This window comes from Silurus aristotelis (genome assembly GCF_946808225.1).
Source record: "Silurus aristotelis genome assembly, chromosome: 23".
In the NCBI taxonomy this organism is placed as follows: domain Eukaryota; kingdom Metazoa; phylum Chordata; class Actinopteri; order Siluriformes; family Siluridae; genus Silurus; species Silurus aristotelis.
In genome coordinates, this window is record NC_139596.1 from 17,118,518 (window position 1) to 17,145,918 (window position 27,401).

Here is a 27,401-nt window from a genome sequence, read left to right on the forward strand (position 1 = left end):
GTAATGCCATGCAACAAGCATTATGCAATGCCAACCTATGATGCAACACACACACACACACACACACACACAAATCTGGTTTATCCTTCCAGTGTATTTTTTATTTAAAATGTATATAATAATAAATATTTTTCTCTTTATATATATTTTTTTACATTTGATTCTATGCTTATGGGCCACGTGGGCCACCCCCCCCCCCCGGCTGCTGACGTCATTAGCTGTATTCGCTAATTTTATTGTATATAATTAGCAACAAAAAAAAAATTATAAAATTAGCAAGTCGATATTCTTTTCGATAGCAAATTGGGCTAATTCGTTCGTCAAATATACTTTAATTCGAGTGTTTATATTCCATGTAATGCTGCAGGCGCCATTTTTTTTTAAAGTTAGCTAACATCCGGGCACTTATTAGCGGGGAAACTTATGTATATATTTATACGTATATATTTTTATTTATTAGGATTGTATTTGGTAATTAAACGTGCATCAGTGTAAAAAGTTATACATATACGAATTTAATATTTTTTTATGATTTTATATATAAATATATATATTTTACTTGATTATAAAGCCTTGTGGGCTGCGTTACAAATCGCTGCATCAAGTCCCACTCCAATCCACTATCCGGGTTTTATTTACGCGTAAAGTACCAGTGCACTATTTTGACGCCATATTAAGTGCACTAGTACGCGGATTGACACTCGGCTTCCTAACTGCCTTTCAATCTACACTAGAAACGGGCAGGTAAGACGCCCCCCCCCCCCCCCCAAATAAACTTATTTTTTGTATTTATTTTGCAATTCATTGTATTTTTTTGTAAATCACGTGAATGCAAAAAAGATATTAACGCAACGATGTATAGTGATGTTAATAAATAAATATGTTGCCGGTTATAATGGGCGCCATTATGTTTGGTTGTAAAAGGCGTTTTTTTGTCACATTAATTATTGCACGTTTTTTGCACGTTAAATACGTTTTTGCGTTGAATTCAGATACAAAAAACGACTTTTATATATATGTAGATGTATTTACAAAAACATATAAAAATACAGCTAATAAAATATAAACCTTAAAACTCTTAGGGTTTTTTGTCTGTAATAGTGATGTGACTTACAAATATTTATATATTATTAGTGGATTTTCTGGTCATTTCATTTACAAAAGAGAAAAAGTAGCATTAGTTTTATTTGCTTCTAAAATTTCCGACCCAAACTACAGAAAACGAGTCGTTTTTTCCCGTTTCTTCGTGGATGCACGGCGAATCGATTCGAAGTAGTGCTGCACGAATAATCGTAATAATCGTAATTGTGTGGGCTTGGCAAAACGTACTTTCTGAAAAACGGGTTGCCGGTTTTCCGCGATGATGACAACAGTGTGACAGCAGTGAAGTGTGCAGTAGGAACGACAGACAAGGTTCAAGCTGGAGGTTGGACTGCATCAAGGATCGGCTCTGAGCCCTTTCCTGTTTGCATTGGTTGATGGACAGGTTGATGGACGAGGTCAGACGGGAGTCTCCATAGATTATGATGTTTTGTGATTTGTGTTGAGAGTAGGGAGCAGGTGGAGAAGAGCCTGGAGAGGTGGAGGTATGCGCTGGAGAGAAGGAGAATAAAAGTCAGGAGAAGTAAGACAGAGTACATGTGTGTAAATGAGAGCGAGGGCAGTGGAGGGGTGCGGTTACTGGGAGAAGAGGTGGAGGAGTTCAGGTACAGATTAATGGAGAGTGTGTTAGAGAAGTGAAGAAAAGAATGCAGGCAGGGTGGAGTGGGTGTGGTTCTTGTGGTTCTTCCCCAAACTTTTACTGAAAAGTTTGAGGCACACGATTGTACAATACGTCTAAGGATGTGAAACCCTTCACTTGACCTTAATAGGAGACAAATTTCAACTATTTCAATATCACCCACCCTTTTTTCTTTTCTATATTTCCCTCATTGTAGGTGTTGCATGAAAAGAACCACGCGAAAATGGATCCAAACAAACCGCCATTTATCCCTGGTGTTCCACATGTCCCAGTGGCACGTGGTCGAGGTTTACCCACAGACGAACTCTTGTCTGGACGAGCCAGAGGTCTGGGTGTGACGGCCCTCGGCCGAGCTCGAGGTTTATCCGTAGCTTCAGAAGAACCCTTGGCAGGGCGAGCTCGAGGCCTGGAGCTAATTGCAGACGAGCCCTCGGTCGGACGCACCAGGGGTTTATCTTTGATAGCACACGAGCCTTCCGTAGGTCGCGCACGAGGCCCTGCTGCAGCTCCTGCTGAACCAGTTAGAGGGAGAGGTAGAGGTGTAACGTCCTTCGCTTTACAACTCCCGGTGTTTCCTTACGGCCGGGGAAGCCCGGGGTTAGCCCTTGACAAGCCTGAGATTATCGTGCAGGAAACAGTAAAGGAGGCCGTCGGTGGAGGTTTCGGCAGAGCCAGAGAGCTTCTTCATATATCTCAGAAACCTGCGGTGGGAAAAGGAAGGACTATGTCAATAGTTGTGAAGGAGCCTGAGCCTCCAGGTACAATTGAACGTAAGGATGTGATTCCCTGCTTGCAGGAGGAAGAGCCTCCCAAAGTTCAGGTAAGATTGAAAGTGTGTTGTTTGGTTGACATTTGGCGGTGAAATTCTATTGGACACCAATATTTAAATTGCTGCTCTTGTGATAAGCCAAGAACCAGAATCTGAATTCAATTGCGGAGTTGATCCTAACTAGGAGACCGGAAACTTTCCATGGGAATTAACCGGAATTATTTGAGAATTAACAGAAATTAATGGGAATAAATTTGGAATTTACTAAATGTATATTGTAATATAAATATAATGTATATATTATTTATATTGTTTATATTTGTTTGTATATGATACAGTTTATATACATTTCCACAAATTTCTAATTTTGTGTGTGTGTGTGTGTGTGTGTGTGTGTGTGTGTGTGTGTGTGTGTGTGTGTGTGTGTGTGCATGCACACCTGTCTAGGCTGATGTTCCAGGCCCAGGTTCTTCCCTGCTGTCCATGTTCAGAGGAATGGGCATTGAACCAGCCAAAACCTGGGGCAGAGGAGGAGCTTGGGGTAAGCAGCGCACAGAAACCACGTTGAGTGTGAGATTTGGACAAAAGTATTGGGACACCCGACTTTTCCAGCCACATGTGGTCCTTTCACAAACTGTTACCATAAAGTCGGAGGCACACCAGTGTACAGGACGCATACAATTTCCTCTTCACTTGTACTAGGAGACTCAAACCTGTTCCAGGATGACGATGCCCCTGTGCACAATGCCAGCTCCATGAAGATATGTGTAAGATATGTATAGATATGGATTTGTAGAAGATAGAATGTGTGTAGATCTCCTGCTGTAGAGCTCTGACCTCCACCCTACTGAGTGATCTACTGAGTGATTAGGAACCTCCTTAACTCACCTATAACACTACACCCTTGTGGATGAATGAATCTCAAACAAATCTCCACAAAATTTGGTGGAACATCTTCCCAGCAGAGTGGAGCTCATTATAACAGCAAATGGGGACTACATATGGAATGGGATGTTCAAAAAAGCACCAATCTTTTGGTCAGGTGTCCACAAACTTTTGGTTATACTGTGTTTAGTAATTAGAAAAGTATTTTGCATTTGTCTTGTATGTTTTAGGAACAATAATCTTATTGTTTATCGTGTGTGTGTGTGTGTGTGTGTGTGTGTGTGTGTGTGTGTGTGTGTGTGTGTGTGTGTGTGTTTCTCTAAGGGCGAGGTGCACTCACCGAGTACAAAGATGACGCTCAGTCCCTTGCGCCTCCTGTTGTATCTGCAGCTTATAAAGCAGAAGATCCGCAATACAGTAGCAGGTAAAAGGGAGGGAAAAACGTGTTATAGTCTCTGTTACAAGCAGGATGATCCATGGATTGTTATACTATACCTTCAGCTTATTTTACTTCATTTGTGTATATTGTGCCTTGTTAATATATAAATATAAGTCTTAATTATACCAAAGATACACTATATTGACAAAAGTTTGCGGACACCTGGTCATAATGTGGAAGCTCACGTGAAGCTCAAAAACAATCACATGCCATACTTCAGTCCCAATTTTGGAGATTTGTGCTCATTCAGCCGCAATGGTTTTAGTACAGGCAGGTACTAATGTAGGTGAGGAGACCTGGGGTGCAGTCAGCGTACATATTCATCCCAAAGATGTTCAGTAGGGATGAGATCAGAGCTCTATAGCAGACCACTCAAGATCTTTTTCTCCAAACCATGTAAACCAGATCTTCATGGAGCTCGCTTTGTGCACAGGGACATCACCATTCTGGAACAGGTTTGGGTTTCCAAGAACAAGTGAAGTGAAAATTTTATGATAGCGCATCTAAAAACATCCTGTACAATCGGGTGCCTCCAGCATTGTGGTAACAGTTGAAAAAGAACCACATATGGCAGGAAAGGCCAGGTGTCCCAATACTTTTGTTCCTGTAGTGTTTTATGATCAGCAGCATTTCTTAATAAATCATGCTGCGATCTACTCTGATGATTAGTGTTTGACAGTGTTGCAGGGAGTGGACTGATCGGAGTCGGAAAAGCTGCCGGTTTCCCATTGGGTCGAGGCTCCGAAGCCCCGCTTTCACCCCTGAGTCCGAAAAATCTCCCCGTGACCTCAGATACCTGCCCTCCGAAAACCGAGCTGAAGATGGAAGCGGCAGGGTGAGCGTGGTCGCCATGGCGTCCTCGATACCCACTTTTGTTGCTGTTGCTTTGACACTGGTGCAGATTTTCGGCCCCATATAAAGTGCTCTCCTGTGGTATTTGTTGCCATGGTTTCACTTGTGTGATCTCTGGATAGTGAAGGTATTATATCACCAGTGGATCACAAATCAGACTTCCTTCCAAGTGAAAATCTAATTCAAGAGGGAATTGATTCGGTATAAAATGCATCCTTGCAATTCCAAAACGTGAAGCGGGGTGGGGGGGCGTCCTGTCCTCGATTATACTTATTGTATATTTTTCATGTTAATTTTGTTTGCAAAGATTATCTTCATACTTTGTTGTTAATTTAAATTTTAAATCAGCAAGCGACTGGTGCCCATTTAGTTTCTATGCACATGTACGAGGTGGAGCCCAGAATTCTTTACTTTTTTTTTTCTCTCTCTCAAGTTTTTGCAAACGAGATACAGTAGGACGCAGTATCTCCCCATTAGTCTTCTTGTATTAGTTCCTTTCCATTTACTGTCTGATGCACAAAATCTTAAAATATTAGAGGTCGGCCAACTTGCCGATAACCGATTAATAAACCGATAATTTTTAAAATGGATACTGGATTAAAAAAACTAAACAAAATAAATCAGTAAAAAACTGAATCACTGAAATCATGAAAATGTGCTAAATTAAATAAATATAAATATATGAATTATTAAGAAATACAATAATAAATAATACATATAATATAGCGGTCACCATGCAGCACACAGTCTTGCATGAAAAACAAAACAAGCAGTGATTCGCCTGTAGAGGCCGCTCTCGTAATGACAGTGAACTGGAAGCCGGAAAAACTATCGCTATGGATTTTTGCCTGTAGACAGTAGTTCCAGCAATCAATCTTTCTGTGCCTCAACCTTTATTACAAACAGGAAGGAAATGAAAGGAAGTCTGTAAGTTATTTTAGCTTTTTCATGTATTTATTTTGTCCTATTTCAGCTCTCCAGCGCTCTATTATTTTTTTCTCTCTTGCTCTAATAGAGTTCCGCACTCACAATGTACAAACCTTCCTGTCCAACTACCCGTGTTTAAAAAGTAAAAAACTTTAGTTCTGTGTCTTAAACCACATAATTATACACTATTCTGTATGTTATTGACTTCTTATGTTGCCTTCAGACTTCGCAGGCTTTTAGACTGGAAGTGGAAGTTCAGTGGTTTAAATGTTGTATTTCTGATCAGAAGGTTATAAGTTCAAATCCCAGCACCACCAAACTTCCACTGCTGAGTCCTGAGCAAGACGCTCAACCCTCAACTGTTCAATTGTAATTGCAAGACACTGGATAAGGGCATTTGTCAAATGCTGTAAATGTTTCTTTTTCTCTCTATATATCTTTTTATATCTCTCTCTCTCATACAGCGAGATGTTAAAGAAAGTCGGATCTAAGGGGAATCCGGTCTCCATCGCCTCCAACTACATCCCCATCCAGTGCCATAACGAAGCAGTGTTTCAGTATCACGTCACGTTCACGTATGTTTAATACAAATCTGTGTGTGTATGTGGAAAATTTAAGACTCTGGTTTGCAGTCTTCTGCATTTTATAGATGATTCAATTCTTTGAAAGGTAAGATCACACCAATCACGCGTATTTAACTTGGACAGTTCAACTGTTTTGGTTCCTGCTATAGTAAATGTGACTTACATCTTAAGTATGCATATAAGATTATTAATGCACTGCTTATAAATAATTGTAACCACAGTAACATACAGTTACTGTTGCATACAGAGGGAGTCAGCAAGTTAGGGTGATTTCGATCGACGGGTCCAGGCTAAAGAATTTGATGAACTGAAGAGAAAATCGTTAAAATGATTAATATAACGGGAAACAGCACCAGAAATGAACTCCAACAGCTTCATTATTAGTATAGACTAGAGGTTGATCGATTCATCGGTTTTGCCAATTAATCAACACCGATAGTTGATGGCCGGAAATAACGGCTATCTGCAAAAATTTGCACTAATAGTTTTTCCGGGTTGCGTCTGTTGCTAGGGCAGCTGAGGAGGTCCCCTGTCATTATGAGAGCGGCCTCTAGAGGCGAATCACTGTGCTGTTTTTACATGCAAGACTGTGCACTGTACTGCTTTATTACATAAATTTTTTTAAATAATTTTTTCATTATATAATTATGAATTTATTAATTAATGAATTCTTATTTATTTTATTTAACACTTTCACGATTTAGTAACTTTTTAAAAATAATTTCTTTTCATTTCTCTTAATTTTTTTCCTTTTTTAATAAAGTTATTAGTAATATTTTACAGAGTTTTTCGAAAAATTATTATTTATTTATCCAGTATCTATTTTAAAAACTATCCGTTGATTAATCCGTTACAGGCAAGTACGATCCAAAGCGTATAAATCGTACTAAACGTAAATCCACCTCTAATGTAGATGTGGCACAAATAGGCGTCAGTGCTGGTAAGTGACCGTGGGATAAACGGGATAATCCAAGGCTGTGTTTTACCAGGATTATGCAACACACAGCTTACCATGAAGTCCCTCAGAATAAAATTTTATATTATTATTATACCTGGAATGTAAAATAAATGCAGGCTGTCAAGGTTTTGGATTTGCAGAAGATTCATGAAATCTATTTGGGGTCGTTTGTCGTATCCTCAAGACCAAAGTGTCCTCCTGTCAAAAATGATTGCTCTTCCTGCAGTTAGTTCCTAATGTGGTGAGAGAACCACTGCTGGCAGTTTCTTTTTCAGAGTCTTTTGTTTTTACAGCCCCAATCCCAAAATAGTTGGGACATGTGTAAAATGTCAAAACAGAACTTGCAAATCTAAAAAAACCCATATATTATTCACAATAGGTAAACATATCAAATGTTTTTAAACTAAGCAAATTGACACTTTTAAGAAAAAAAAAATGGTAATTTTGAAAATGATGGCAGCATTACGTCTCAAAAAGACTGCACAGTCCCATGTTTACCACCGGGTAGCATCAGGTCTTCTGTTAACGACAGTCTGGGAACTGAGGAAAACCAGTTGCTTTAGTTTTGGGAGAGGAATGTTGTCCCATTCTTGCCTGATAGAGGATTCTAACTGCTCAACGGTCCTTTGTCTTCTTTAGCATATTTTTTTCTTTTTAAGATGCGGCAAATATTTTCACTTTACATTTTACACATTACTTTACATTTTACACAGCATCCCAACTTTTTGATTGGAATTTTGGTAATGTAAACTAAAACATAGCTTTCACTGTTGCTGCCTCTCTGAAAATAGCCTTTTCTAATGATCTCATCTTATTATTTCCATTTATTGAATAAATTGATTTACATTAAGTTAACAAGCTGCGAAGCGGGAAAACAACTCGGAAGATTCTCATAACATCGTGCGTAAAAGCGATCTCGAGCAAATCATTCGAATTCAGTAAACTTCGATAAGCACACTGCACTAAACAAGGCTGAGCGAGTACTGGAGTGGTCTCTTCATCACAGCGCAACACGGCCGATATTAATAGAAAAGTGAACTGCAATAAATTGCTAGTATGGATTATGAGGGTGCAGGAATTTGAATCTCTGTGGATCGCGTACGTGCTAACGTGATTGGTCATGTGATTGATGTGGGTCGTTATCTTCCCTGTTTTTAGAATAAGATCCTTTGATTTATATTGTGTCGTTTGTTCTCTAAAATAAGTAGTTTACCGAGTCCCTGTTTGGTTGATGACGCTCGCTTTGTATTTTAGACCCGTACGTGTGTGTGTTTGTGTTTTCAGGCCAAACGTGGAGTCTGTCGGCATGCGCTTCGGGATGATGAAAGACCATCGTTCGACTACAGGAGACGTTGTGGCTTTTGACGGATCCATCCTGTATCTGCCCAAGCGCCTAGAGGATGTGAGTGTGTGAGTGTGTGAGTGTGTGAGTGTGTGAGTGTGTGAGTGTGTGAGTGTGTGTGTGTGTGAGTGTGTGTGTGTGTGTGTGTGTGTTTCATGCTAGGCTTATGCAAAGGTTTAGTACATTCTCAATGTAATATATTTGTGTGTAGTAGAACCCCAGTATCCCCAAGGAGTAGGTTCTCATTCCCCAATCCCCTCAATCAACCTCGGCCCATAAACCAACTCGCCGCTCAGCAGACGCTTAAAACTGTACCCATTCCAGTGGTGGACGAAAGTACGCAAGCATGTAGTTGAGTAAAAGTAGATGCACTCGGTAAAATACGACTTTTTTTTTTAAAAGTGTCCACTTTAAACTTTAATTTGAGTAAAAGTACAAACGTTTTTGCCTTCAAATGTACTCAAGTATCCAAAGTACTATAATTTATTATAACTATAATGTTCCTGTTATCATTTTTAAACAAAATTCTTCTTTAATCAAGAACGTAAAACATTTGACTTTGAAATGTAGTGAATTTCCCCGAATGCAAATACTTCAGTAAATTACAGATCCATGAAAAACTCTACTCAAGTAAAGTAACGAATTACATTTTCTTCATTACCGCCCACCACTGATTAATTCTACACGCACAGACATTTGTAGACACCTGAGTATAAAATTAGTGTATGCATCTTGACATCCCATCGAACCTTCAGTTCCCATTTGCTCTAAAAATAACCTTCACTCTTCTGGAGAAATATTCCATTAGACTTTGGAGTGTCTTTTAAAGATATTCAGCCAGAAGGGTGTTATTGTTGTAGGTGAGGTGAGGGGGTTTGGGGTGCAGTCAGTGTTCACAAATAGGCTTTATAGCTCTATAGCAGAAAATCTTTCATTCCAACTCATGTTCTTTTATCTGTATACTGTAGTGATCAATAGTAAATATCAACGCAAGCTACATAATTGTATTTCTTATACTTATAACTAAAGCATACAGCAGTTTTAAGTATTTTTCCCTCTGCTCAAACATTTGTATGCACAGTGTTTATTTAGCATTAAGTTTGAAGAGATTCTTTTCTAAGTTGCCTTTTTCTCTACTTTCTCTACTCTAACCAGGTCGTTCATCTGAAAGCGGAGAGACGAACGGACAATCTGGAAATCGATATAAAAGTCCAGATGACTAAGATCCTGCCTCCACACTCCGATCTGTGCATCCCTTTCTACAACGTCGTCCTGCGCAGGTGCGTGTCATCGTGTAGTTCTTTCAGATTTCAGTTTACACGCCACCTGTTTCGACCCATTAATCAGATTACAGTGAACGCTGTTTGTGCTAGATACCAGAGCTCCGCAACCACCGGGCCCAGGCCCAGGACTGGTACCGGGCTGGGCAGAAAGAATAAAAAAAAAAAAAAAAAACCGAACCTTTATTTCCATTTTATTGACTTAAAAAGTGCCACTTCCACTCGTGCCAAACTCACAGTGGTTTTAGTATTTACGAAGGCTGCAAAAACGGATAGCTAAAATCAATAATGAAATTCGTCGTGAACAAATGGCGTTATCGATTAGTTCGGCTGCTGAAGTTTCGGGTTTGCGTGACGGTAAGAGAAGACCGGTACTTGGGAAAATGCCAGACAGCACAGGGTCAACCGGCAGCAGGAAATGGTGTGCGTCCCAAGTCATCCAAGGCAGCAGAGCATTTTATATTAAACGCAACAAAGAAAACTGTACCTGGAAGCTGCGCAAAGTGGCGTTTGTGTGAGGTTTGTGTTGGATGGAGGTACCTCAGTGATACACAAGAATCAGGTCACGCGATCGGTTCGCTCGGGACGTAGTGATGGATTAAATTCAAACGGTGCGAACAAACACTAAACCTAAAAGCAGCAAAAAACAGCAGCACATTTTATCACATTTTTAGTCGCTGTTGTGGTTTTCAGCAAAAGATTCTGCATTTGTACACATGATTTACTGTGACTTTACTGTGTTCACATGCTTTTTTTCAATATTTAATTTATGCATTTATCATTTAATTATTATACAAGATTAAATTAATTCTATATTCTAGATGCTTATCTTCACAACTGAACGAAATGTCTGTATTTTTTTTATTAACTAGAAATTGTCAAAACCATGCTATTATATTTTAGATAGGGTTTTTTAAGCCTGGTTTTCAACTTGCCATCTGCAGAATACAATACAAATGTTAATTTAAACAAATTGCTTCACCTTTTATACTCAAATGCTGGGGTTTATTTATTTATTTATAAATAAACCGCATTTTGCTAATGTTTAAATTAGTTTGTTGATCTGAAACATTGAAGTGTGACAAACATGAGAAAAGTTCTGAAGATTTTGGACGCAGCTTCTCTGGTACTTTAGTGAATTCATCCAGACATTGTGTCACTTTAATACAAAAACTCCAGCAAATGTGAAGAAATCTGATGGAGGGATCAAAGAAAGATTAGGAATTCAGAATTCTTTCTCGAATTGATGTAATAAAAGGAGAAAGATTTGTGGATGAGGCATGATGGTCTTCACCCACACCAAAGTGTGTCAACACTTATCTGTGTGTGTGTGTGTGTGTGTGTGTGCGTGTGTGTGTGCGTGTGTGCGTGCGTGTGTGCGTGCGTGTGTGCGTGCGTGTGTGCGTGTGTGCGTGTGTGCGTGTGTGCGTGTGTGCGTGTGTGTGTGCGTGTGTGTGTGCGTGTGTGTGTGCGTGTGTGTGTGTGTGCGTGTGTGAGAGAGAGAGAGAGAGAGAGAGAGAGAGAGAGAGAGAGAGAGAGAGAGAGAGAGAGAGAAAACCTGTTATTTAAACACTTGGTCTTCACAAAGAAGCAAGATGGTCCATTAAGTGTGTGGCCTTGAAGTTCCTCTCGACACACACACACACACACACACACACACACACAGAGCTCAGTGGCAGAGTATTCCTCCTTTATTCCTTGCAACCATTTGGGGTGGGAAAGTTGTGGTTAAAAACATAAATGCCCTTTTTAAAGATGTTGAAGTATTTTTTTTTTTTTTTTTTTTTCTCTCCCTTTCTTTCATTCTGCGTTTTGTTTCAATTAAAACGTATTAGCGCTCTCTCAGAGTTGCCGTGGTAACAGCAAAGGGACGTTGAATCGCCGAGAATCGTGAAACGATGCGAGGGATTTTAGGAGCATTAAAGTCCACCTCTTTCTTTCTCTTTCTCTTTCTCTCTCTCTCTCTCTCTCTCTCTCTCTCTCTCTCTCTTTTTGTCTCTCAAATCTATTTCTTGCTCTGTCTGTCTATTTCTCTTTCCATTTTTTCCTTCCTGGAATTTTTCTGCCCCTCCCTCTTTTCTTCTTTCACATTTATTCCTCTATCTTTGTATTTCTTTCCCACATTCATTTCTCTTCTCGCCTTCTATTCGCTCTCCCTCTCTCCAATGCTTTGCTTTTTCTTTTTAACGCTGTCATTTTTTCCTCGTTCCCGCTATTTGCATGTTCCTTTTTTTTTTTTGCTCTTGACTTTTTCCTAAACTCCCCTTTCTATCTATTCCTCTCTCTCTCTCTCTCTCTCTCTCTCTCTCTCTCTCTCTCTCTCTCTCTCTCTCTGTCCACTTTCTTGTCACTTTTTTGTTTAATTTTCCATTTCCACCATTTTCATCTTTTATCCATTTCCCATTTAAATTTTCAGTTACCTCTTTCTTTCTTTCTTTTTTTCTTTCTTTCTTTCTTTCTTTTTCTTCCTTCCTTCCTTCCTTCCTTCCTTCCCTCACTTGTGGTTTTCCCCTCTCAAACCCCTTTGTTTGATTTACTTTTTTTTTCAGTCCCCTCAATGATACAAGTTTCTTTCGGCTTCTCCCGTTAGGGGGCGCCACAGCGGATCCTCCGCACGTTTGATTTGGCATATGTTTTACGCTGGATGCCCTTCCTAACGCAACCCTCCCCAATTTATCCGGGCTTGGGACCGGCACTGAGAGTGGCTGGGGATGGTTCCCTGACCGGGAATCGAACCCGGGTCGCAGCGGTGAGAGCGCTGCATCTTAACCACTAGACCACCAGGGGACCTAGTCCCCTCAATGATATAAAATGCATTTTTTCTGCAATACCTTCAGCCGTACTTTCCTTCACTTTTATATTTTTTATCTCTGGGTTCAGAGTATGTGGGTTCCATAAAGAGTCACCGTATCTGATTGCCTGATTCAGTGGGTTTGATCACCCTTACTGGTCACTGCAACTAATTTCATGACTGGTCAGCTTTTCCAGTCACCATGATTGTCACCATGTCTAGTTACTGTGTCTGATCTTCATGGCTGGACAGTGTTTTCAATTGCCATGACTGCTCACTGTATCAGATCTTTCTGACTGGCCAGTGTTTTCAATCGTCTGATCAGCATGCCTGCATTTTCTTTTCCATCTAGAAGACACATTTCTGAGATGCAGCTGTTTTGCTTTAGAAAGGGTTAGGGTTAGGGTCTAATGTCTCCCATTAGACAGTCATTAGAGTTGAAACAAGCAGAGCCTCATCAATCCCAAGTACACAGGAGCCAGCAGCTGATTGGATGATCTTGATTAATACCACTGACCTTCCTTTTTCTTTTTTTCTCTCTCTCCCTCTCTGTTTCTTTTAGGGTGATGAAGATTTTGGGCCTACATCTGATCGGCAGGAATCATTATGATCCTAAAAGTGCAGTTGTTCTCAGCAAGCACAGGTATTAATCCCTTCATGAGAAAAGGAACAGGCAGGAAAATAATCCAGTTCTCCAAAAGTTTGTATTTATTTGAAATGTAACATTTAGTGTTGATGTGTGATACATCTATAAACCTGTAGGCGATGGATGGATGGATGGATGGATGGATGGATGGATGGATGGATTCTTAATTAGATTGGTGAACAGATGGAAGGATGTTTTGATCGAGGGATGATTTTTAGATGGACAAATGGATTGAAGAAAGTGTGTATGCTTTTCTGGTTTAATAAATAAATGGATGGAGAGATAGATGGATGTATTTGAAGGGTGTTTATAACTTGGATTAATGGATGCACCATTTGATTGCATGAACAAGTGGATGAATGGAAAATATTGTATTCTTGTTTAGGTGGATTTAAGGAGGTGTGAATGCTTGTCTAGCTGATGTGTATGTGGAGGGTTGTTTATATGTCTGGATTGGTGGATGCATCATTGGTTAGGTGAATGAAGGGATGTTGATATGCTTTGTGGAATTGGAATTCTTGGATGGATGGATGCATTCCTGGTTAGCTGGATGAATAGAAAAATGGTTTGATTGGTGGAAGGTTATTATTTCTGTGAATAGATGGATATTTGCATTTTTGGGCTGAAACATACCAGGATGGGTGAATGAGCGTATGGATGGTTGTATGCATAATAAATAGAGGGTTAAAGCAGTATACACTGGAATTCAGAATATTAATAACAGATGAAATGGATACAGAAGCGTGTGTGTGATGTGTGTCAGGTTGCAGGTGTGGCCAGGTTACTCCACCTCTATAAAACACACAGATGGAGGTTTGTACCTCTCCGCGGACATTTCACACAAAGTGCTGAGAAACGATTCAGTCCTGGACGTCATGTGAGTACATAACAGTTTATTACTGCAGCAGTCATCCAACCTTAATTTTTGTCTTCTGTTTTAAGCTAAAAAAAAACTTCCTGAACTGAATATTTATATAGTTTTTCCGGGTTGCGTTATACAGTACAAGGGCGGCCTCTAGGGTGGAATCATTGACGCCATGTGCTGTTTAATTGAGGTTTTTCTTTCTTTTTTTTTCCTTTTGGATGAATTTATTTTTTTCCTTTTCTTTTTTAGATTTATTTTATTTCACATTTATATGACTCAGTACTGTTTTTGTATTTTTTTGTTCCGTATCCGTTTTAAAAATCTATCGGTTGATTTATCGGTTATCGGTATCTGTAAAATCCACTATCGGTCGCCCTTTCGTATTTATCCAGTGAGAGCGAATATAAAATAAAGGGCCTATTGTTCACGTTTGAAGCTAATGTAATGGTGTGCGTGTTTTAGGAACGCAATCTACCAACAGAGTCGAGAAAGCTTCAAGGACCAGTGTACCAAAGAGTTGATCGGCTCCATAGTCATCACCCGCTACAACAACCGAACGTACCGCATCGACGACATCGAGTGGTCCAAATCGCCCAAAGACTCCTTCACCATGGCGGATGGCTCAGAGACCACCTTCATTGAATATTACAGGTTCATTTGGACATTTCGTGCGAACACGGAAGATTTCTGTCTCGTAAACATTGAAGGGAAACCGGTTGAGCACTTATTTTTACTCTGTAATACGGGTTACTTCTTTTCTTCTCGAATCCCATCGCAGAAAAAACTACGGCATCAGCCTGAAAGAAGTGGATCAGCCCCTGTTGGTCCATCGTCCGAAGGAGAGGTCCAAACCCGGGGAAAAGGTGAGGTGACTCAATGAATTGTTTTGTTTAATGAATTTATCGCTACACAGACCTCGATATTGCCCAATCGTGTTTCCATGCGTGTTTATATACATAAGAACTAATTTAGATTCAATTCAATTCAACTTTATTGTCATTGTGCAAAGAACAAGTGCATAAGACATGCCCAAATAACACATGCTCTGCTTCTGTCTCATCTGCTCGAAGGCAGTCAAATTTAATAACAATAATAATAATCTTGATTTTATATAGCGCCTTTAAAATTTACATCTCAAAGCACTTTCCAAGTATAAAAATAGGAAATAAAATAAATAAATACATGAAAAAAGAAGTAAATAAATTAAACATCACAAAATAAAGCGCCGTTCACCCTTAAAACATAAGCGGTAGGAAGAACAAATAAAAGACCGCAGTAGTTTAGACTCCGGGTTACTGATCAGAAGGTTTAGACGAGGTTCCAGCCCCCATATCACCAAACTGCCCATCTTGGGGCCCTTGAGCAAGGCCCTTAACCGTCTATGATCCAGGGGTGGTGTATTATGGCCGACCCTGCACTCCGTCCCCAGCTTCCTAAAATCACTTCGATATGAGAAGAAATAATTTGCCTGTGGGATCAATAAAATGATGTTGGAGCTCTAAAGCAGGAGATCTTTCACTCCAACCCATATGAGGCAGATCTTCATCTTCAGTTGGCTTTGTGCACAGGGACATCGTCACGCTGGAACAGGTTTGAGTCTCCTAGTTCAAGGCGAAGGGAAAATTTCATGCTACAGGATCCAATAACGTCCAGTAAAATCATGTGCCTTCAACTTTGTGGCAAGAGTTTAAAGAACAACTACATACAGATGGGAAAAGTCAATTTAAAGCTTAGTACTGAGTGGGACTCGTGGTTTCCGTGCCAGTAAGAAGAAAAGACAAAAAAAGTGTCATGCGTGTCGTCTCAACTTACAAGGTCTTTGAGGAAGTCAGAGCATGTTGCTGCTCACTGTAATGAGAAAACCTTCACAGTCACAAGTTTGGAAATCATTCCCGGGCTCTTAGCGCCGGACTCTGAGGTGAATTCAGGAGCAAATACACCGTTTATTCAGAAGAAGTCGCCGATATGCGAAGAATTAAACCAAAATCCCGCCGGATTTACACAGCGGGAGGGAAATAAACAAGGCTTTGGGACATTTATGAGATCAAACGAAGGACGGTTTCAGTTATTGTTAGCGCTGATGATCTGGAGGGTCGGAGGAGGATGTGGGATCTGGAACAGAAAGAGCGTGACACTCACTCTCAGTCTTTATAATATCTGCTGAGGAAATCGATATCAGACGGGAAAATAACCCACCAGGCTGTTAATTGTATTTCTTTCTCCGAGTCGATTCCCTGAGCCGCTTCCTGATCTGGACATCATTCTCCATCTCCAATTTTCTCACCTTTTTTCCCCCTTTCATCCCAGACTATGTTACATGAGAAAATGGTTTCATTTAATGAAGCAACAAACGATTATTTTGATGAATCAGCTAAAAAGCTACATTTTTAGTTGGATGCTTTGCTTGTTGTAACTTTTATAAAACCTTTAATTCAGGATATTTATATATAAAAGTGTACTGAAGCCACATACTGAGTCAAGTCAAGTTTATTTCTATTGCGCTTTTCACTACAGACATTGTCTCAAAGCAGCTTTACAGAAATCAACAGTTAAGGTGAATGGTGTGCATTTATCCCTGATGAGCAGCCGTGGCGACTGTGGGGTTCACCTCCATCTGTGACTCCAGTGGGTTTTTTTTTTCATGTGCTCGTGTTTTACTCCCATAACACACACACTCCACTTTGCATAACTTCCAGGTACAGTTTTCTTTGTTGCGTTTAATATAAAATGCTCTCATGTATTGGGACACACTCTTTTTCCTGCAGCAGGTTGACCCTGTACTGTCCGCCATTTCACAAGCGGCTGTTATCTTGCCCTAACGCTAATACTTGAGCAGCCCTAGTTTCATTGCAGCGAGCGACAGGAACATCAGCGCATCCAGAATTTATTTGCATTTGGTTCGCGGACACGCTGAGGGAGACACGACCCGATGTCTGATGTCGTGTGAAAAGTGTGAACATTTTGCTGATTGACGAATGACCATGCAGAATAATAGTAATTGAAAAAAGGGAATTATTTGGACGTTGAACGTCCCCGTTCGGGCCACAGCGGAAGACTGAAAGAGATCGTGAAAATGGATGTGATGGCTTCCGGGATTCGCGCCGTGCACAATGTAAGACCTCGAAAGGTCCTGCTGCGGATCAGAACGAGGCGTATAGCGAGTGAACACCGTGCGGTAAAAGTCTCAGAGTCAGAAATCCTAATGGGGACATGCGGCTATAGGAGACTAATCAGCAGTGGGAAGAGTGATGCAGTCTGCATGTTTCTCTTACCATTCTGAGGTTCTCTCTGTGTTAATGGACCAACAGACAGCTGAAAGAAGGAAAAAAGAAATACAGAAAGTAAAGGAAGAGATGGACAGACAGATTAACCGAGGAGATTTTTGGATTTAAGGGATGGATGGATGGATGGATGGATGGATGGATGGATGGATGGATGGATGGATGGATGGATGGATGGATGGTCAGTGAGACATAGCATGAAAAAAGATGGATGGATGGATGGATGGATGGATGGATGGATGGATGGATGGATGGATGGATAGTCAGTGAGACAGCATGAAAGAAGATGGATGGATGGATGGATGGATGGATGGATGGATGGATGGATGGATGGATGGATGGATGGATGGATGGATGGATAGATAGATAGATAGATAGATAGATAGATAGATAGATAGATAGATAGATAGATAGATAGATAGATAGATAGAAAGATAGAAAGAAAGAAAGAAAGAAGAGTAAATATTGTACACCTGAACCTGCGTCTGGTAGAGAACTTTAATCCACACCTTCTGAACTATCGGAATCGAGAGCTCTAAAGGAAAGACACAAACGGCTTCTTTATATCATTCTATCATTACATCGTCTTTTATTATTCATGTGCTCTGTTCTGTACGTGACTCCTCAAAAAGCGTGTGAAATTTCAGTGTGGGAAGTTTAATCACCTACCGCCCCCTAGCGTGCGTGTTTGGAATTACACCGTACACTCGGCTAGGCTTAAAATGAGCAGGTTTTCAGCTTCAGGACTGTGTGAGAAAAGCGACTTTATACAAGCATATGTGACGCACATTTCATTACCTAATCAAGGAATAATAAAAGCAGTCACATACGTCCACTCCTGGATTAACCAGCACCAAAATGGCAAGCGACCATGGAATGTGATAAAAATGTCAAAATAAGATGTTAAAAAATCTAAAATCTTACGGTTAAAATTTAATAGTTCAGAAGAGCTTGATGCTGGTAAACATTATGTAAAATAACATACAGAAAAAAATATATAATTTCATTGATTGTGAAAAAACATAAAAAAAAAAATTATTTCATTCATTCATTTTCTCCCGCTTATCCGTAATTCGGGTCGCGGGGGCAGCAGTCTAAGCAGGCCCCCGCCTTCGACTGCTGCCCAATCCTCATAGCACCGTCCCTTACAGTCCCTCCTGCAGGTGGTGAGCCCACGGGAAGGCGGCCCCACGTCACTCCGACGTCACGGACCTTGATATTTCCCTCGTATTACATTCATTAAAATGAAAAATCTAAAAACATCTGGAAAAGCTTCAACTGATTGTGCTTGACGTGAGAGCACTAAACCCTTCACTCCTGCACGCTCACTCACACACACACACACACACACACACAGACACATAAAATGTGTCTTGATGCCCCGATGTATAAAGCAGTCAACGCTCTCGTTTAATAGAAAGTGGGTGGGGCTAATACACTTTACTTTCTTTACACCAATCCCTCTCGTTTTTTTTTTTTTCCCCTAATATCTATGAGCATTTCTGTTCACTCGAAACTGTAATCCATAAGGTGAAGAAGAACCATCCTGAAGCTGTGTAAGATGTTTGTCGATCAAGCTTGCTCATTAGAATATTAAACCCCGCCCACCGAAATCATTTCAGACGAGTTGTTAAAATGTCATTCATTGATCTTCAGTGAGAGCTTTATGATGGACCACTGAGTGACCCTGACCATTAGTTTTTTTCTGCATGTTTTTGAGAGGAAACCAGAGGGAACCCATTCGGCTGCGGGAGAACGGTGAATTGTACGTGTTCTGACCTCTGAGCTGTGCTTTAAGATGTTTTCTTTCGTGTGAATTTCGCAGCAGGTGATCACAGGGGAGATCCTGTTGATGCCTGAGCTCTCCTTCATGACCGGAATCCCGGAGAAGATGAGGAAGGACTTCAAATCGATGAGGGTACGAGGCCGAAATCCCCTTTATCACTGTGATAAGGACAGTGTTGGGACACGCTTTGTCCAAGCCGCCGTTCGCGATGGTCTTCATTAAAACGTGGTGAAAATTACAGACGTCAGTCGCTCAGTCAGATGTTTCTCTCTTCTTATTAATTTTCCTCAATCAGGATCTGACGACGCACATTAACGTGAGCGCGGAGCAGCACACACACTCGCTAAAGCAGCTTCTACACAACATCAGCACCAATCAGGAGGCTGTGAGTGAACTGTCACGTTGGGGCCTCGAAATCAGCGCCGATATACTGGTGGTGAGGACACACACGGACACACACACACACACAACCTGCTCGAGATATGAGATCAGCGCCGATATACTGGTGGTGAGGACACACACGGACACACACACACACAACCTGCTCGAGATATGAGATCAGCGCCGATATACTGGTGGTGAGGACACACACGGACACACACACACACAACCTGCTCGAGATACGAGATCAGCGCCGATATACTGGTGGTGAGGGGGGGGCACGCGCACACACACACACACACGAGATCAAGATCAGCTCTGAGGACTCTGGATTAGTTTCAATGTTGTGGTGTTTTGAAAGAAAAACGCATAAATACACAAACACACAAACATACAAACACATACCTGAGGCACTCTTGCAACCTTTTTTTCTTTAGTGTCTGTGTGTTTATTTTTTGTCAGTTTCACTTTTTTTCCTTCTTCCCAGTGTCTCTTTGTGAAAGAAAGAGAAAGAATGAAGACAGAGAGAGAGAAAGGGACAGAAAACAATCAACACTTGCTATCTCTTGCTTTTTCACCTCTCTCTCTCTCTCTCTCTCTCTCTCTCTCTCTCTCTCTCTCTTTCCTCTAGACTCAGGGAAGAACTTTGCCCCTGGAGACCATTTGTCTGCAGTCTGCCACTTTCGTCACGTCCCCGACTGTGGATTGGTCGAGAGAGGTGGTCAGAGACTCGTCCATCAGCTGTGTGAGTAAACCCTGATCCTCGAATCATTTAGAAGCACTTATCTTTCTTTATGCCTTTTTGTTGTTGTTGTTTTTTTCCCCCCATTTCCAGGGTCTTTTGTTGGCTTGTTGATGGGAGGCGAAGTGAAAATCCTCAGTCACACACTCTCTCTCTATATCAAGACATAAAAGCACAACCTTTTCTACACCTTTTTCTTTCAACCCTATGAGGAAAAAAATTCCTAAGTTTTTACATTCATGCTCTTTTTTATTTTTTCCCTCCATCTTGATTTTTATAATCAAATCTTTCTGTAATAATACACTTTTTAGTTTATTCTCTTCTTAGAATTTGTGTTTCCCGTTTTTATACATGAATAAGATTCATTTGTGTTTTTTTTCTGTTGTTTTTCTTTACCCTCTCCAGATCCCTCTGTACTGCTGGGCCATGTTTTACCCTCGTAGGGCTGCGGATCAGGCGGAGGAGCTGGTGGCCATGTTCGGGAAGGTAGCCGGGCCGATGGGGCTCAGGCTGGACCGCCCGATCCGTGTCGAACTCCGTGACGATCGCACCGAGACCTACATACGGAGCATCCACTCCCAGCTGAGCAGCGAGGTGCAGAAAACATTTACAATCCCTACACAAGAAAAGCCCTGACCTTCTCAACACCACTGAACATCTTTTGCGATGAGCTGGAGCACCGACCGAACCTCAGACCTCTCCCAAAATCTAGTCAGAAAGTCTTCCCAAAAGAGTAGAGCTCATCATCACGTGCTCACGAACGACACGAAGTGATGATGTCCACAAACTTATGACATCACTGTTTTCAATTCACAATGAATTTTGGTGAACGAAACTGTTCCGCATGAGTATTCTAGTGTTTATATCTCAGTTTCTTTAGGAGTTATATGCTCTATATGGACACTGTGCTTCCAGCCTTATGCGGTTCATCCTCAAATCGTTACTCGCTTTGAGTTTTCACGTCAATGACATAAATATTACATACGTTCATTATTATGGCAAGTTTCCACATTTCCCAAATTTCCCATATGGAAAAAAAAAAAAGCACAATCTTATAGGCAGGTGTCCACAAACTTTTGCCCATATCGCCTGTGTTTTAGCGAATGAGGGAGAGCGCCTCTGAAATTGTATCTTGTCCTTTCAGCCCAACATGCAGCTAGTGGTCTACATCATGACGGGAAACCGAGACGACCTTTACAGCGCCGTGAAAAAGCTCTGCTGCGTCCAGAGCCCCTGTCCCTCACAGGTCCGTCCTCCTTTCACCACGTTCTGTACGTTGGGCAGATGGACATAGCGCTGATTTCCACTACGTTTTTTTCCGTTTAAGGCGATCAACGTCCGGACGATCTCGCAGCCGCAGAAACTTCGCAGCATTGCGCAGAAGATCCTCCTTCAGATAAACTGCAAGCTGGGAGGAGAACTTTGGACCGTCAACGTTCCTTTGGTGCAAATACACCCATTATAACCCACTGTTATATAGTTTCACACGCCCGGGTTACAATTTCCTGCAATCTGATCCCCTCAGTCAAACTTCCTGACCCTGAGGTTATATTATAATACACTATAAATGGGTGTGGCTTCATCTGTGTCCTGAGTTTTTTTTATTTCTTTTTAACATCGGCACAGAAACACTTGATGGTGATCGGCGTTGATGTCCATCATGACGCCAGTAAGAAAACCCGATCTGTGATGGGATTCGTGGCGAGTCTTAACAGGTAACGCGTGTAAAATCGCTTTAAGAACAAAAGTGTAGTATAGAAGTATAGCATATGGCCATAAGTATGTGGACACCTGACCATCGCACCCAATCTACTTATAATAGATGAATCAACTGATGGAATGGATACTCAATAAAAAAATAAAAAAAACACACTCCATGTAAAATATTACTGAACTTTATTACAATAAAATAAAAAACCAGTACTGAATTATGATGTGTTCTTTATAGAGAAATAAAGAGACGTATATGGTTTTTAGACACTAACCACACACAAGTCTTGCACACTGTCTCTGTTGCCTTCCAGCCTGATGACAAAGTGGTACTCCAGAGTCACGTTCCAGATGCCCAACGAGGAGATCATTAACGGCTTCCGAGTATGTCTCCTGGCCGCCCTGCAGAAATACTACGAGGTAAAAGATTCACGCACATTACGTGCGTTTCTCCGTCCTCCCGTCTCGCTCGGTGGTTATCGCGTGCTTTATTTTTTCCGCTACGTGCACTTTTATTTTCCGCTGTGTCTAAACAGTAAGATATTTTCAATGGGAGGAGGATCTTCAGCATGAACCTGGTGACCTCATGCAATGTTCTGCATCAAAATAACACCGAGGTCATCTCATTGTTCAGCTGTTGGGTTAAGGGCCTTGCTTAAGGGGTCCAAAAGTGGCTGGGATTTGAACACACAACCTTCGAATCCAAAGTACAATGCCCCCAACCACTAAGCTACCACCTCCCCACCTCCCCAAGTTACTAGTCAATAACTATTTATGGTGCTAAAGGGGCAAACACTGTCTGTCTGTTCGTCTCTTTGTGGAGTTAAAGGTACAAACAGAATCCTGGACTTTACCAGTAGGGGGCACTAAAATTTCATAAAAATAAAAAAAAAACATTTTTCCCTAAGCTTTCAGAGAACAATTTGATAGAACTAGAAGCTTTAATGAACGAAGCCCTTCCTTATTCGATTCTCCTTCAGGTGAACCACAGCTTCCCAGAGAAGATCGTAATCTACCGCGATGGCGTTTCAGACGGTCAGCTGAAGGCCGTGAAACTTTACGAGATCCCGCAGATCCTCAAATGCTTCGAGACGTTTCCCAACTATGAGCCGAAGCTGGCTTTCATTGTGGTGCAGAAGAGGATCAACACAACCCTGTTCGCATACGGAGGAGACCGATTCGGCACTCCTCCGCCAGGAACCGTCCTCGATCACACTGTCACACGCAGAGAGTGGTAGGATCTGGGGGGAAAAATCTGTACACGTAACTGTTCTCTATACAGACTATATAACACCAACAGTACACAATGGACACGTCCTAAACCGCCCCCAGGTTACATTAAAGACTAGTGACACAATCAGGACACATCCCAAACTGCCCCAGTTCACATTATAGACTATAGAACACAATCAGGACACGTCCCAAACTGCCCATAGCTCACATTATACACTATAGAACACAATCAGGACATGTCCCAAACCGCCCCCAGTTCACATTATACACTATAGAACACAATCAGGACACGTCCCAAACCACCTCAGTTTACATTACAGACTACAGGACACCATGGTCATGTCCCAAATTACACCCAGTTCACAATATAGATAAGACACCATGGCCATGTCCCAAACGGCAGACTCTGCAAAAAGATCATAACTGAATTCACAGACTATATTTACACCATCAGTACACCATGGACACTTCCCGAATCGTATCGTGTTCACTGTACACACTGCATTAACACTATAATCAGGCTAACTTGGGACATGTCTCAAATTACAATGAAGTGTTTCCATATCTACTGTGGATGTGTTCCAAATGACACACCGTATTCCTAATGTTGGCCTCTTAAACACTGTCCTTTGTCCACTGTGGATGCATTTTTAACCACACATCCTTTTCACTCGCATGTGCTACGTAAACTGTGCTCCAGCCCACATACCCTGTACCACTGATTTGCATCCACTGTGCTGCCACACATGAGCTGTTATTTAATTATACTTCATTGGTCGCAAAAATTTATTTAGTGACTGGAATAATTTGCTATTGTTGAGCCGACGTAGCGACCGGCAGAGGAGTCGAAATACTCTTCCGTATCAGTAGGTGGCAGTGTAGGTAGAGCAATAATGGCCTTGTTCATTTGTGATCAAAGTATTAATGATCGTAGCAGAGACAATAACGGATGAATATTCGCAAAGGAAAAGTGCGAACACTAAATTCACAAAATCAAAACTCTAAAGCAGTACAGAGGAACTTATCTTTGGTTTAATTTTTATATATATATATATATAAATAGAATATAAGGATAAAAAAAATAAAGTAGATAAATAAGAGTGGCTCTGTCATATGTAACGATGACTATCTTATATAAAGAAAAAAGGTATCAAGGAATAAAAAAAATAAATAAAAAAAAAGACAAAGTGTAGCCGGAGCAGTCGAGACCCAACCGGCACCATCTAGCAAAAAGAGTTATCAGAGATGGCAGATTTAATGACTCACTATCTTCCTAACGAGGCAATTTTACACTGTTACACTCAAGCTTGCATCTCCTCAGCGTCCAGCTCCAGAGGACTTTCCCCCATTCCTGGTGTATAAACACACACGAAACACGGCTGCCACGAGAGTCCGATCGCTGGGTTCATTTTAGTCCCAACCTACAGGACACATTTGATTACAGGATTCTTAAAATCTCATTTTCACTCAAGTCTTAATTCCGCTGTTCTGCAGGTTCTTAAACAGGTCTTAATTCTCTGATGTCCATGTAACACTGCCTCTAAGGTTTTTGTTAGTAAGGGTGTTTTCACACCTAGTTCGTTTGAGCCCTCCAAACGCTCTCGGAGCAGTTCAGTGTGTATATGTGAACAAACCAAGTGATCTCTGACCCCTTAAAAGGACCCAGAAGCGAACCGTACTCAGACCACCTCCGGAGGTGGGTCCGTTTATGGTTAGATTTGTTTGTGACCTGTGAAAGCAATGAGGTCCCGGTCCGCTTTGCGTTTCGTTTCGCCAAATGTCCCTGGAGGCTTGCCATACCTGCAGCCGTGTTCCGTCACTGCTGAAACACAAAACTTTTCGACATGGCAGGTCACGGAGTCGTGTGGTCTTATAAAGAAAGCTGTGCACTTATTGATATTTGGAAAGAGGATGGCATTAAACGCCAACTATTCTCAACACATAAAAACATATGATTTTCTTCTGTTTTCTCAAAAACTGAAGGAAAGCGGCTACAACAGAGAAAAAAGAGAACTGGGTTTCACTTTCTGGTTTACTTTAAGTGAAATGGGTTTGGTTCATTTAAAACGAACTATATGTCAAAACACCCTCCGTTTCCATGGTGGTGTTTCTTTCGTTAGTCCAAAAATAAATTGCTATTTAATAATTTGATACTTAGACTGACAAAATAATAAATTCAGGGCTCGGTTAATTCCGGTCGCGTACAACGTATTTGCGCGTGTGTTTTTGATGCCGTGATACAGGCCTTTAAATTTCATTCTCAAAGTCTCAAATTTGACCTGGCGAAACCTGCTGAAACCCTAAACAGTGAAACGCTGCTTTTGCTGGCCGAATTGTTTCAAGAGCCCCAATAAGGGAGAAGTTTGACCAGGAAGTAGAGTATTAACGAGACACTTGCGTATTTTTACCGGCAAATACGCAAGATAGAAGATTTAGAGGTCAGCAAAGGTTCTGAAATCGACCAAGTGGACACCTGCTGGAACAGACCCATAAAACAGACGCTAGACACTCGAGTGACTCGCAGCTGAAGACGACGCATTGGTCCACTGATTGGTCCACATTTTGAGCAACTTATGTTTGTCTCATTTGTACAACTAAGTGTTGAAGTACCTTGTTGTGACCAGGTGTTGGAGCTTGGTGAGGATGGGATGTGATCTCATGACCTTCTGAGCCAAAGACCATCAGGATTTATATACGTAAATATGAATAATGCATGTTATTTATTTATTTATATTTTCAGGGTGGATTTCTACCTCATGGCCCACTCGATTCGTCACGGCTGTGCTTTCCCAACACACTACATTTCCATTTACAACACAGCGAATCTTACGCCGGACCACCTCCAGAGGTAAAGGTTTAATAATAATAAAAAAAAAAATTAAAGACAAGTTATAAAGGATAAAGAGTACGAAGTAAAAGGGCAGGTCTGAACGGTTAAGAGCTTCAAAACAGCTCCTGCAGCAGGGGGCGGGGCTTATATCCGGCTCAGATCGTTTTTTTATCTAACGATGTTAAATGACCCGAAAATTTAAAGGAAGATTCTAATGAAATTGTTTTGACGAATGAGTTTTTTCTATCCATTAGGTTGACCTTTAAGATGTGCCACTTGTACTGGAATTGGCCCGGGACAATCCGAGTGCCAGCCCCGTGCAAGTACGCGCACAAACTGGCCTACCTGTCGGCGCAATTCCTCCATTCAGAACCCGCCATCCAGCTCTGTGATAAATTATATTTTCTTTAAAAACTATGATATTTTTTTTTCCCCTCAGTTTTACAAAGTTCAAAGTTTGTTCAAGTTTTACAAGCTGTAGAAAAAATTTATGTTCACGTTCCCCTTGAAGTTTTGGAACATGTTGCTAAATAAAACCATTTTCCACCCATTTTTTGTGCGTCTTTATGAATTGTCGAACATCCCGAAGCATGTAGCGTGGCCGAGCAGCCTGGAGGGTGTTGGGGGGGGCATGAACGCTGGACACCTCGAACGACACGTCGGACCCCAGTTAATTAATAAACAGTTTGGAGGAAATGGAAAATGCATTTCGGCGAGTCATCATCCAGTGGTGTTAATTTCTCACCTGGAAAGCTCTGTGGGAAAGGTCATGTACTTTTTACTCCACTGGAGGAATAATAAAAGTGTTAACGACCTCGTGGAGACACTGGACATCATCATCCTCAAGGAGCCTCAGACTGTCTGGATTCCTCTATCCAGAATAACAACTCATTCCTTTTTAAGGGTACGTCTACACAAATCAATTTGAAAACGGCATCTAAAAATTCCTCCGCGCTGTCGCTTTTCAAACTTCCCAGACGTTTCTCATCCACACCGAATCGCCTGAACAAAACGGAAAGCGATTCCACTCGCGTCATTTTCCACCTGCCGTTTATTCACTTTCCGGCTCTTCGAAAAAGTTGCCGCGATGACGAAAGGCACAGTCACGTGACTAAAATTTCCCCATTGTGTTTGGTTGAAAGAGCTGAACAAGGCTTCAGAAGGACAACAACCCAGCAGCAGGACCAGTATCTTCTCCTTAGTGCAAGGAGGAGACTGCCTGAGCCCTACAGAATGACAGCCAACCGGCTAATGGTGTACATTTCTGATCAAACAGTCAGAAACAAACTGACAGTGACATGAAGGTTTAAAATCCTCTAGTGCTCGCAGCCCAGCACTTGGCAGTTCAAATGGGATTTG

The 27,401-nt window shown here is 41.2% G+C and overlaps 2 protein-coding genes and 1 long non-coding RNA gene across 3 annotated transcripts in view; 2 read left to right on the forward strand and 1 right to left on the reverse strand.

Annotated features, from left to right (window-relative positions):
- LOC310718570 (uncharacterized protein) overlaps positions 1-27,401 on the reverse strand; it is a 219,197-nt gene that overhangs the window by 5,683 nt on the left and 186,113 nt on the right. The window lies entirely within an intron of this gene.
- On the forward strand, positions 686-26,592 carry piwil2 (piwi-like RNA-mediated gene silencing 2). Its single transcript, XM_083527305.1, has 23 exons — positions 686-744; positions 1,938-2,561; positions 2,958-3,051; positions 3,720-3,819; positions 4,514-4,669; positions 6,078-6,188; positions 8,440-8,557; positions 9,653-9,777; positions 13,131-13,211; positions 13,978-14,091; positions 14,542-14,730; positions 14,858-14,942; positions 19,189-19,278; positions 19,442-19,582; positions 20,159-20,272; positions 20,675-20,863; positions 21,414-21,515; positions 21,597-21,713; positions 21,896-21,984; positions 22,294-22,399; positions 22,960-23,213; positions 25,953-26,060; positions 26,297-26,592. The coding sequence occupies exons 2-23, from the start codon at positions 1,965-1,967 to the stop codon at positions 26,451-26,453; spliced, it is 3,237 nt and encodes a 1,078-aa protein (XP_083383431.1). The 5' UTR covers positions 686-744; positions 1,938-1,964; the 3' UTR covers positions 26,454-26,592.
- Positions 23,230-23,527, forward strand: LOC310718590. Its single transcript, XR_014531194.1, has 2 exons — positions 23,230-23,311; positions 23,363-23,527. It is a non-coding gene; the product is annotated as an uncharacterized lncRNA (long non-coding RNA).